Source organism: Protomyctophum bolini (assembly GCF_963924005.1).
Source record: "Protomyctophum bolini genome assembly, chromosome: 20".
NCBI classification, from domain to species: Eukaryota; Metazoa; Chordata; class Actinopteri; order Myctophiformes; family Myctophidae; genus Protomyctophum; species Protomyctophum bolini.
The window spans coordinates 27,495,782-27,508,943 of NC_137881.1; the positions used below are offsets into that span (position 1 = coordinate 27,495,782).

Genomic DNA, 13,162 nt, shown 5'->3' on the forward strand with positions numbered 1-13,162 from the left:
ATTTACGGTGCAAAGAAATCCTGGATTTTGGACCAGTAAAATGAACACGTAGGATTTTATAAGTGTACAGCGTACGCACATAAAAAGGCCCCAAAAAATTATTCACAGCTCAAACAGCTTCATGGGAAAGAAAACATTGTGCCTCCCTAAGAAAAAACATTAGCTCCCAAACAGAGGGCTCAAAACACTAAGGAACAGGTGTATACTGTACAAACATCTTCATATATTCATAGCCGTAGGCCACCCTGGGAGTCCTCCTGACTGGCCTCCAATAAGTTAATAATAACAAGCATCTGGACCTCAGTCTTTTGCACGACTATGTCTGAGCAGCACCACAGCACTCCGGTGATAACATCTGTGATCGCTGGCAGTGCACCCCACAGACTGCTCTAAGAAGACCCCCCTGGCTTCCTTCTAGGACCCCCAGAGAGACACATGGAACACACACACACACACACACACACACACAGAGATGACTCACTCGTAGTCGCTGGCTCATCCTTTGGCGTTCTCTCGGCCTCTCTCCTTTCCATCTCTGCAACAATCTGAGAGAAGGACGGACGGATCTTTGCATTCATCTGGTGGGGGGGGGGGTGGGGTGGGGGGGTGGACAGAGACAGGACAGCAATAGAGTGAGTATATCGTTGCTGTCAGGTTGGAAACCTTGTATGTCAAAAACAGTTCCTTTTAAATCATCATTTGTAAAACAAAAATAGTGAAAATATCTGAGCTACAAGCTCGCACTAATTTAATGCGACACTCTTGCATGTTGAAGTAGGGGGCATTGTGATGTCCACCTTTTGAGGAATAGATCTATTCCATCTCTATCTATAGATAATATTACAAATAAAGACTGAAAATATTTGTCCTAATGTGCGATTTGTCAAACCAATATGTCAAAATCGCTGCTGTTGTCATACTGCCAATCAGGTGAAGAAATCACAGTCTGAGGCTTTAGTTTAACCCATGACATATCAGAGACGATAAGGACTTTATGGAAGACGCTTCTGAACATATTTCTAGTTTGACCACTTCAAAAAAAAGAACATCCGACTTACATTGCAGCAGGTGACGGCCAGCTCCAGGAAGTGAGAGGGACAGTCCCCGACCATGTGTTGGAAGGCCTCCACATCCAGGCCAAAGTCCTACAGACACACACAATTCACCGTTTAGCATTTTAATGAGAGCCTTGTCGGTGGCAGGTGAAAACCTGACCTCAGTAGGCGCTGTGCAGGATTAATAAAAGGTATCCATCTATTCTTGTATGTTGAAAAAAACGTTCATTTTCAGGGAATGGAAACAAGAACCTGTGTTCCAATAGAACCAATCTCTAATCAAAATTATTTACCGTAGTCACCGCGTTTTATTGGTATTTAAGACCCACAGACAGACTTGACCACTTTAATTAAAAAAATAATAATGTTTGCCACGTCTGTGCCACACTCTTGTACAACAAAGGGAATTCATTATTTCATTCATACAAACAACCATCAAAAGTTTGAATATGGAGATTCCAAGTTTCTGCCTGACAGCAATGTTGCGTGTAAGTGAGAGTGCATGTTGTGATGTGATGTGGTGTGATGTTGGCAGGAAACCAGCTTGCTATTAGGTATTCTTATGCCAGTGAAACATAGCGGGCAGTGGGAAAGAAATCAATACAAGGTCTAGAAGCAGCCACAGATGTCAATATTCGGCCGCCCAGACGGTCCTCAAAACACCCTCATGGCCGTTTACAGACAAACATCAATGTGGAGTCCTTCCACACGTCCCAGTCCCGGCAGAGTATAGTTCCGGAGCAACGGATTGTGTGGCCCTGGTCTCTCCCTAATGGGACTTATCGAGGGTATAGCTACTGGGACGTGAGTCGGGACTTGATCACCCCGGCTGGGTCACCTGAGTGAGGGCTAGGATGTTGCGAGACCCGATACCCCGATGACCTTGGGATACATCACTGAGGATACGTCCCAGGTGCATCCATGTAATGTTTTTTTTTTCTCGTTCTAAAGAATTATTTAATTATTATAGTTATAATGCACATTTTAAAATGCACCTTCTTGGGGTCTAAGCAATTACATTATAGCAAAAACAACATTAACCGTTTCTAACACTTTTGGAAAGATAATCACTTTCAGTTTCGAATTCCTCGAACAAAACAGAAGTCATCTCAATTCATCTTCACCTACAACGGGCAAACATGCTAAAAAAAAGTCCAGAACCATGAGGCTGAAAAGGGGTGCAGTGCGGTCGAATCACCGCTAGGTGGAGGCATATTCATCAGCAGCACCATATTGTTGGCCATTCCCAGGGGGCATGGATGTAATAATTAATCTGACGGGCCCCTAGTGAGCCCCATGGGACACATGTCGAGCACAAATTCAATAAAATGCTTTACAAGTCCACCGTCTGCCTATAAAACCATTAGTTGAGTTTCTTTAAAAGAGATTCATTTGGAAAATGTGACACCCACTGATAAAATGATCACGTTAAAGTTGACTGTTTTTAAGGTTATCAGAGGCCATGATGAGATACCATTTTGAGTCGGTGTCAAGGAAAATCGATCCATTTTAGTGTATGCAATAAATCTGTTTTACGGTAGCATTATTTTAAAATGTATATTGTTTAAGCACTTAAAACCCTATATACACTGACTGGGGTCACACAGGGGTCTATAAGTTGGTCCGTTCCCTTTGTCCGTTTAAACCAAATCTCTTTGCCAGAAATATCAGATCTCAAATACTGTAGCTCACGAGTTGCGACACAGAACTTCTATAGATCTGTTGGTTTTTTTTGTTTGCCAATTTGCACTTTATCAGTAAGTAGTCTACAAATAAAGCACAAAACTATGATACTGCCAACAACTATGCATCATATATTAAATGCAATATCGCTCTTGATGAAAACCTTGACAAAGCATGAAGAGTGACTGCCGATTATATTAACCCATTCTGAACGGGAACCCGTTTTGGGTGTTAGCATCATGTTATGCTTTAGCTATTGAAAAATAGCAGATCTACAAGCTCATAGCGCGCCACCGAGTGGCGCGCTACGAGCTTGTAGGTCTGCTATTTTTGAAAAATCGAAGAACGACTGACATTTTTAGAATCTGATCTCAGGTCAGAATGAGTTAATCAGACCAGTGTGTGTCCAGTGGAAACCTCGTATGAATCTGATCTCAGGTCAGAATGGGTTAAAACAGGTGAACGGTAGCAGCGATGTGATGATAGACTCGTCAGCGGTACCTCTGTGCGTGGCAGGATGTCAGGGTCAGCCTGTATCCTGGCAATAATCTCACACAGAATGATCCCATATGCAAACACATCCACCTGAGGAGAAACAAAGACAGGCCTGTGAACAACATCTCTCATCCCCAAAACCTTCTCATCAACACTTATTCATAACACACATGTAGATTTGTTACCTACAACATACATGTTTTCCGGTCAATTGTTCGCCCCGTGTTTTGTTGCCGTTGCATTCCTTGACAGTGAATGAAGACAAAGGAAAAGAAACTAAGAAAATACTTGGTGAATTGAAGAAAATAGGGTAGAAGCGAAACTATATAAGATGTATGTCAAATAAATCTCACAACTCTGACAGTATAATGCAAGTGTCTTGTATCTAACCAGTGTCCACATTACTTGCATAACAAAAATGTTTTGCTCCACTTGTCTATTTAAAACACTTCCGGGACAGACAGTCTCATGCGAGAACGAGAAGCCTGTGAACTCTGCTTGCGTTGAACCCCACAGGCACGCCAGACGCTCGCCTCCTTATTCTGGCAAGAGACCGTTTACACCGGAAGTGTTTAAACAGTAAAAGTAGAGCAAAAATGAATGCATTTTGGGCGTATTTGAGGATATGGACTATACTGTGAGAGTTGTGTTGAGAGTTCAGAAAACTGATTTTTTTTATATAATTTTGTTGTTAATCTTCAATTCTTCCAAGTGTTTTGGGATTCTTCATTCACTGTAATGAAGGTAAAAACCACCATGAATTCAAGGCTTCACAGGGCAAGCAATTGATAGAAAGGTCATTTTCGGGAGAAGTATTCCTCTAAACAATGTTTTTATCCTGTCATGATGTTAACCAGCAGAAACAGGTCGACATACTAAAACAGCATTAGAAACGTTTGAATGCTATCAGACAATGCGAGTGATTAGCGCCACTTAGCTGTACCCTGTAAATACTAGTGTGGTTGCAACTACTACAGCCACAAAGCATTCCTCCCAGGGGTGTAACTTTAACCCATTCTGACCTGAGATCAGATTCATACGAGGTTTCCACTGGACACACACTGGTCTGATGAACCCATTCTGACCTGAGATCAGATTCTAAAAATGTCAGTCGTTCTTCGATTTTTCAAAAAATAGCAGACCTACAAGCTCGTATCGCGCCACTCGGTGGCGCGATATGAGCTTGTAGATCTGCTATTTTTCAATAGGTAAAGCATAACATGATGCTAAACACCAAAATGGGTGCCCGGTCAGAATGGGTTAACATTTTGGACGCTAGCCCAGTCATTTTAGTTGATTGCCATCTGCCATGTCCACAGTCAAATCCCATTAGCCTCCATCCAAAATTGACTGTGATGATGCATTTAGGATTAATCAAAATAAAGAGGTTAGTCATAGGCCAGTTAGTGAAACCTCCCCCCACATATTACTGAAAAGTGTAAAACCACATTTTGTTTTGCATAAAAACAAAGACTATAACTGAGTGATTCTCATTAACATTTTTGATCCTCAAATGTAGTTCACCTACTACTTTTCTTTTACTCCAAATGTTCCAAAACATTCAGGATTTTTCTATATCTTTCAAAAATATCAGATTGACAAGCTCACGGCACGTTGTGAGCTTGTTGTATAAATGCCATTTCTGAAGTATAAAATTGTTAAAAAGGTTATATAAATGGTTAAAAGTATTTGAATGCTATGTCAACACATTTCTCCGGGGACACAAGGACCCCTGGGGGTCCCTGGACCCTACCATGAGAACCCCATCTGTATCCAAAGGCTAACATATCGGTTTCAATATCTGCTTTGTACGGGCTTTGTTTGAGTGCTTGTCATCGTATCTATCATACACTCCACTGTGTGTGTACTTTGAACTCTTGGAATATTACAGAGCTAGTGAAAGCACTCCGTCACTACCTTCTCATTATACACTTCTCCTCGGAGCACTTCCGGAGCCATCCAATAGGGGGAGCCCACCACAGCCAGAGGCTCCTGGTCCTGCTCACTGTAGACAGGGAACAACACAGCATGGGTGTGAGGTTAAAGTGATGGAAAAATACAGAGTGACAGAAGAAGAGGAAGAGAGGGAGAGATTTAACCAAAAAGATTGAATAGTTGGATTATACATATTTAACCCATTTAGACCCGACGTTGAGATAAATAAAAGTCTTCTGAAAGAATATATATTCAAAGATTTGTGCCGCATTTTCACGATTTTTTCAATAGCTAAAGTATAACATAATGCTTAGTTAAAACACCAAAAGGGGTTCCCGCCGAGAATAAACAGTTAGCCGACCAACAGGCACACGGCACCGTAATATGACAATTTATTCTTATTCACAACATATATCACATCACGTCAAATAACATTGTGTAGAGACCACAATGACAGAAACTGTAGTTGCATGCATCAGGGAGAAGACCATTTACTCCCCCCCCCCCCGCCCCTTTATGTGTGTGTGTGTGTGTGCGTGTGCGCGCACATGTCTTCTCTATTATCCATAAGGCTGCAGCGTTTTTCAGTCAATGTGGCGATATTGTGGTGCAACTTTAAACGTACAAAAAGGAAGGAACTCACAAAAGTGCAAGGACAAATGTGCATGTATACACACACACACACACACATGTAGACCCCCACACACACACACACACATGTAGACCCCCACACACACGCACACACACCCCTGCTGGCAGACACTTCCTCTCTGTGCTATTTTCATCTGCTACTGTGGGCTATGATACTGCAAAAGAATACAGGGAGGGAAGTGATGTTGGGAGAGAGAACTGACAGTCAAGGCTCCCAATGTAAACATCATCGGACAGAGAGGGACGAGAGAGAGAGAGAGAGAGAGAGAGAGAGAGAGAGAGAGAGAGAGAGAGAGAGAGAGAGAGAGAGAGAGAGAGAACATCGCTTTCAAAAGTGGAGCAGCCGTGGTCAGACAGGGAGGGAGAATGACGGAATATGCAAGATCAAAGCAATTAAATGGGAAGACAGACAGAATAGCATCTTAAAGTAGTGGCCAATAAAAAAAAAAAGTCAAATTGATATGAAAGTGTATAAGAGATGGAGTGAAGGAGAGAGGGGGAGGGGGGAGAGAGAAGGTAGTCTGGAATAGTTTGACCTTATTTGGAGTTCTGTCCTAAACCCTCCTGCCATCTCCTCTCTCCCTCCCCCGCTCACACTGCAAGTACAGCGCCACTGCGCCAGTAAAACAATTTCTTAATTGGTTAGCATTCTCAGACGCAGTAAAGTTTGGAATGCTGCATGTCCACATTTACTGGGGATGTACCAATGAGACATTTTGGCCGATATCGACATCTAATATACGGTAATTAATTGCCGTTATGGCCGATAACCGATGTCGATATGATATGTATTTTAAAAAATCAAATAATGTTGTCCATTCTTATAAACACTGAATTTGATTTTATGACTTATTATTGACTTTATTACAAAACTAGGGATGCACTGTTGTTGAAAAGTTGGCCCCCCACATCCCAACATAAATGGCTTGAATGTATTATAAGCTTCCCCAGAAAAAGGTGCCTTCATCCTCAGAAAAGGCATTTTCAGGCTTTTTTTATTTATTTCAACATAATTAAAATATCTGCTAAAACCGATTTTATTTTGATAGATTCAATACCGAATTACCGATATTGTATTTTAAGGCCAATATCGGCCGATACCGATGCGATGACCGATAAATTGCCCATCCCTAATTTGTACACACTTGGAGTTAAATGGACACTCGTGATTTTATAGTACACAGCTTCTATAGCTATATGGGCAAACAGACAGACACTCTAAAAAGGTAAATATTACAACATAGTGGTAGTTGAGAGCAGGCAGAAGCCTAATTATTGATAATTAGGGCACAGAGCAGGTTCCAGCAGCAGCTGTCTCCTCTCAGCACCAGCCGAATGCTTACAAAATGACTTCTGCTGACACAGTCGCTAAAGAGACTGCGGGGGAGTATGACGGCGCTAATGGGATCTGTGTGTGTGTGTGTGTGTGTGTGTGTGGGGGGGGGGGGGGGGAGGCACCAATATGTGTGCTTGTGGAGGATTCTAGGGGCAACCTCCCTGGCATTTCTTAGTTTGAGGTCAGGTTGGTCTTTCCGTTCTCAATTGTTTGTTGTTGTTAAATCCATATCGGTTCACTCCTCTGCCAAGCCATTTTAGAGCACTAATTAGAAATTCATAAATCAACCTTTTCAACAGGGCCTATTTTTGTGTGGCTAGATTAAAATGAATATGTGCTTTAAAACCCATAAACAATGTTTTTTTCCCTGTTGAAATGAACAGAAACACTGGCTTTCCGGAAAATCTAACTCACTCACTACAGTATTCATTGTATTTTAAAGAATTGAGACCAAAGGGTCTTTTACTTTTCAAAACCTTCTGTACCTTAAGTGCCCGGACCTGGATTTCTTTATGCGCTTTTGGTCATCATAACTTTCCCCGTTTCCCTGAATATTATTCATCACTTCAATGAGCACCGGTGGTTTGAAGAATAGAAGTAGGCCTAGCGCTCCTGTAACATTGCTCTTAGTTCCAATTTCCAAACTACAACAATACGCGTTGGAAAATGGTCGTCAAGTGTATACCGTGAGGTGAGACGCACTCAGTTGGCTAAACATGCCAGACCAGCAGTATGGCCCTAGCTTGGCCTTTATAGTCAATGCAGAGTGCAGCAGACTGGAGGAGAATTGATGGCGATGAATAAAAAATGCCACATAAATGTCACGGCATAATAAAAAGCTGCAGCTGCCCTGAGCGAGTGGGAACATTCTATGCGGGTGTCAGGTACGTCATGACAGGACAGATTAAATATTGACACCGTCTCAGTGACTCAAACCACCCTGTCGGTTCCAACCACCTTGTGCTCTTTCCCCCTTGAAAAATGGGGATTGTTAATAATAGTTCCACCACAGATGGAGCGGGATGAGAACCCACGAGTTTGCATATTTTGGAAAATTGCACTACAGATTGGTGTGAGTAATGGTTCTTTTTCTTGTGCGTGTCGTTAGGTCTCGTCCAGGTGTCTCTCTGCAAAGACATACAGGCAGAGACAGACAGACAGAAATACCTTTTTAAATGGGGCAACCACTCCTATAGACAGCTTTGTGTGTCCCTGGGTTCCTAGCTGGCTGTGTCCGTCTGTCTGTCCGAGCATGAAAATAGTGTTTGGTTGGTTTTCACGACCAAGTGTCACTGTTGTGCAGCCTAACACACACACACTCATTAACTGTATATATGATGATTTCGGGTGTGACAGTACAGTACAGTGACAGTACAGGGACCCCCACACGGTAACTCTGTCATTTCTTGACCGTTTCGGATGCGGATCGGCTTGCCGGAACCGGGCCGGCACCCTGCGTTCCTGTTGCACCTTTTGCACCTGCGTTTCTTAACCACTTTCTTAACTACTTAGTTGACCAGAGTCCCTCAAGGGCTCTATACTAGGTCTGCTACCATTTCCCTCAACACCACACAATCTCTTAACTAAAGCTGAAAATAGCTGGTCTAAAAAGCCGACAATGCATTGTGTTTTGCGATACATTGTGAGCTTCGGCTTGTAGATCTGCTATCGTCGCCCCAAAAGGTCAGCCCAAGAATGGCTTCAATTATTTTCATACAGAGGAAGCGACCAGACAGTTGGCATTGCCACATGCATGGCATAAAAGGTGCAATAAAGCAACGCAGAGAGAGGAAGTGGAAGGTGGTGGGGGGGGGGGGGTGCTCAGTATATTGGGTGTGTCTTATCTAATCAGTGCGAGCGTGTGCCGATAGAAATGTGATGATTAGACTGTTATTTAAGACTGACCTGTACTCCGGTATTTTCTCTGCCAGACCAAAGTCCCCCACGACGACCGAACACACGCCGTTCTCCCAGCGCACCAGGCAGTTCTGTACAGAGGGACACAGGTCACACACACACACATCAATTTATGACTTCTGATAACTGTGTGTCTGATGCATATACTGTTAGAAGAGTGTGTGTGTGTGTGTGTGTGTGTGTGTGTGTGTGTGTGTGTGTGTGTGTGTGTGTGTGTGTGTGTGTGGGAGCGTAGGTTATTGTGCATTCATCCGTGTGTAATACATGTTTCTTGCTACCATGGCGGCATGGTCCCTCCGGAGGAGGTACTGTACCTGAAAACATGTATACATACTGTATACGCTTGTATTACTATATACTGTACAGTATGTCCCCACAAGTATAGTCGAATTTGAGAACTACGTCATAAGTGCTCTAAACTGAACAAACATTCAAAATCCCATAGACTTGGCTGCTATACGACGTAGTCATCAAAAGCCATGCATTGGAGGGGCTAGGGCCCCTCAAAAATGTGTTGATGTACAGGTACAGTTAATACAAACATGGTGGGTGGGTGGGGGTGTGTGTGTGTGTGTGTGTGTGTGTGTCAGCGTGTGACCATGCATTAAACGAAACCCTGATAGGGGAATCAGTACCAGAGCAACCACTCGAGGAGACTGCGAAGTGCCACACCGGCACTTCGGCCAAAATGTCCTCTCAGTACAGGGTTGTGTAGCATGGAATGGCCTTCCTCTGCGTATAAGGGATTGTGCTACATTTCCATCTTTAAATCCAATCTGAAAAAAATGGTTGCTTGAAAACCATAGCTGCAACCATTTATGATTCTTTTTTTATGCCGTGTTCCCTATGTAATGTCATGTAAATGTGTTCCTCTGTTTGCCTGTCCGTTTTCCGTTTTGTGTTTCTTTGTGAGGACTGCGGACGACAATTAGCAACCGAGCTACAGTATATCCGGTGTATTTACGTCCATGTGACGTCCATTATTATGCAAATGTCCTGTCCAAATAAACAAATAAAGTAAAGTATGCATGTGTCATTTGGGGTTCCGTGGTCGTCACCTTGGACGTGAGGTCCCGGTGGAAGATGCCCTTGCTGTGGAGGTACTGCAGACCCCGGGCGATGTCCAGGGCCAGGTCCTGCCGCACGTTCCACGACAGATACACGTCGCTGTCCAGCAGCTGCTCCAGGTTGCCACCGTTGATGTACTGGAGGAAGGAAGCCACGGAGAAAACAAACCCATTCATTAAACGTTCTATGAATGCCTTCTAGACCAGCGGTTCTCAAGCTTTTTCGTGTCGAGGAGGAACCCCTGAATTATATGTATTTGCCTGCGGAATGTGGGTTGTGGGAATCGAACCCGGGGTCTCCTACTTTGGGGGAACTAAACATCGACCTCTCGCTCGCTCACCCAAAGGGGGAAAGAACCCCCCCCACCCCCAAGTCAAGGGATATAGATTAGGTTATTGGGTTTCAGGCGGAGCTACTCTGCTACATGCTGCTGGCACCATCATTTCATTGATTTCTCCCGTCCATTACATTGCGAGTTGATGACAGAAGCCAGCCTGGACTGGGTTTTTACGTGTTCCAGCCATGGGGGTTTTTCCAGCATGAGGCCTGGAAGTCGAGTGACGCCCCGTCTAATCCACTGGTTCTCAACCTTTGTCATGTCAAGGACCTCCAGTTGAAAAAGCGTCAGGCCGCAATCTACACTCAAGAGATTGTACATTTGTGTACTCTTTACATTCCATTTGGTTGCCTGGTGATCCCCCAGACCCGACGTCGATCCAATAAATCGATCCAGTGTGAAGACACGTCAATCAAAGTACAGCAGACACAAGAACCCCCCCCCCAGCCCCAGAACGTCCTTCAGTCAGCTAGTATGGATCTACTGAAGATCTATCAGGTCAGCCCAGCAGGTGAAGTGGCCTGAACCCGCCTGACTTCAGTGTGTGCTAGACGTCACTAAACACTTCAACTCTGAGTGTACAAGAGGAACCAAATAGTATACTCTTAGGTCCATTTGGTGGTTCTTTTTTTTACAAAACTCTCAGAGTTAAATTAACACAGAGGATTGAGTCCCAGATTTATATAAAGATCACACTTGTGTGAACTGAGTGGTGAAACTCCCCTCTCCCCCCCCCCCCTTCTCTCTCATTAGCAGGCAACAGTGCAGCACTATCTCTCTCTCTCTCTCTGTTTCTGGCACAACAGCGCCCCTACTGGTACTCAGTCATACTGGTGCTCATAGGTGAACACGGACATAGTCACATAGGTGAACATGGACATAGTCACATAGGTGAACACGGACATTGCTGTTCCTTGGAGTGGTTGCACCACTCAAAAAAGTCAAAAGGTATCAAATGGGGGTCTGTGGACTAATGCACATCACCCGGCGGGGTGGGGGTGGTTCTTGAAATCTAAAAAGGTTCAGAATCCCTGTTCTAACAAAGAGAGAATAGCTGCCGTGTTCACATAGTCTAGCTTTAGGCCTTGCTGTAACAAATGAAAAGGTAGGAGGTGTTCGTCATTTGCCCGAGCTGTTGCCAAGTAACGCACGAAAAGGTGTTTTGCAGTTTGGCACTCTGATCTTAACCCACTTTCTACTTGGCGTCCCTATTTTGGGCATGTCATATGCAAAATGTTTGAGATAGGGCTTAAGTTCTGCTTGTTTTAGTATGAATCTAATCTACGATGCAAAGCACCTTGGGCGTCAATGTGCAATAGTGAGCCATTTCGACTGGAAAACAAGAAATGATTGTGTTCCAAAAATAAACTCCCAGTTAACATGCAGCCTCAAAGCCCCACGTCTCCTACACAAACATCGTCCCAGAGGACTTCACGTCTCACCTCCTCTGAACATCTTCAGCCTTCACTGTGACTGGGATTTGTGCCCGACGGAAACATATTAACCACTCTATCTATACACCAAATGTCTTCACGAAAAATAGCCGATCTACGAGGTCACAATGTGTCGTGTCGCAAGCTTGTAGATTGGGCTATTTTCACAGAATGTACGCCCCTGAGTTCACGATGGCGTCTTACCTCTGTTAGAGCGTGGAGCTGTCCTTCATGGACACACACGCCTATAAACCTGGGAGGAGCACACACACACACACACACAATTGCAATTAGCAAACATCTACTAGATGTAACAAAAAAGGCAAACGGGAAAAGGGACACCACAACAAAGTGCTAAAAGAACAAAACTCACAAGAAAGCACTTTTAATGTTAAGTTATACAACACACACACACACACACACACACACACACACACACACAATACCTGAGTATGTTGGGGTGTGAGAGTCTGTTCATGAGTTGCACCTCCCTGAGCATGTTGGCTCTGTTACTGGCCATAGTGTTCATTTTCAGAGCCATCACCTGACCGGACACTCTGTGCTGCACCTGGAGAGAGAAATAGGACAGGGAGAGAGACTCGTTAAATCAAATGAATACAACAGGCGTTGACACTAAGGGTTGCCCACCTGCCCCTGCAGGCAGGTAAATAAAACTTTCTGGCAGATGGGAGTTTGCGCGACCGGGCAAGTGCTCATTTGAGAGGGGATGCAACAGTCTATAAACACAACACGAGATGTTATGTCTAAACACCTGAACGTGGCCGGAGCGCCGTGTTCTGGTCTGTGGAATGGTAAGCACTGTTTACCAGATGTGAAGATTTTAAATGGACTTGCACCTCCACCACTGAAACAGTTCATAGGTCGAAGGGACCGTGGTGACAGAGCAACAAGGGGCGACTACCAGAGGGGACTGCGAAGTGTCGACCAGATATAGTGCGTTTGGTGAAACAGTCTTCTGTGTTAGAGCCTCCCATCACTGGAACAGTCTCCCAAAGGAAGTAAGAGAGACTATCTGACCTTCAAAGTCAACCTTAAAAGTGTTCAGTCAATCAAGTCTGTGTCGCGTAAAAAAAAGGTTTGAGACAGAGCAGGATCGTATGTGCTCTGCTGGTTTATTTCCAATGCACCTGTTTCTAAAGCCTTGTCTTTTGCAACTGTGCAAAAGTAGTCCTTTTAGCTCTTACAGCAGCAAGACTAAATATAGAATAAAACAAAAATATTGAGAGTGGTT

The 13,162-nt window shown here is 43.9% G+C and overlaps 1 protein-coding gene across 2 annotated transcripts in view; it reads right to left on the bottom strand.

Annotated features, from left to right (window-relative positions):
• The window catches only part of tesk1b (testis associated actin remodelling kinase 1b), a 29,489-nt gene that overhangs the window by 2,811 nt on the left and 13,516 nt on the right, over window positions 1-13,162 (bottom strand). For both annotated transcript variants that reach the window (XM_080791857.1, XM_080791856.1), the window contains exons 3-10: window positions 12,357-12,478; window positions 12,115-12,163; window positions 10,131-10,277; window positions 9,061-9,143; window positions 5,151-5,238; window positions 3,240-3,323; window positions 1,059-1,145; window positions 482-578 (exon numbers count right to left, since the gene is read on the bottom strand). In XM_080791857.1, the coding sequence (XP_080647983.1) occupies window positions 482-578; window positions 1,059-1,145; window positions 3,240-3,323; window positions 5,151-5,238; window positions 9,061-9,143; window positions 10,131-10,277; window positions 12,115-12,163; window positions 12,357-12,478 (757 nt within the window). The remainder of the gene's footprint in view (window positions 1-481; window positions 579-1,058; window positions 1,146-3,239; window positions 3,324-5,150; window positions 5,239-9,060; window positions 9,144-10,130; window positions 10,278-12,114; window positions 12,164-12,356; window positions 12,479-13,162) is intronic.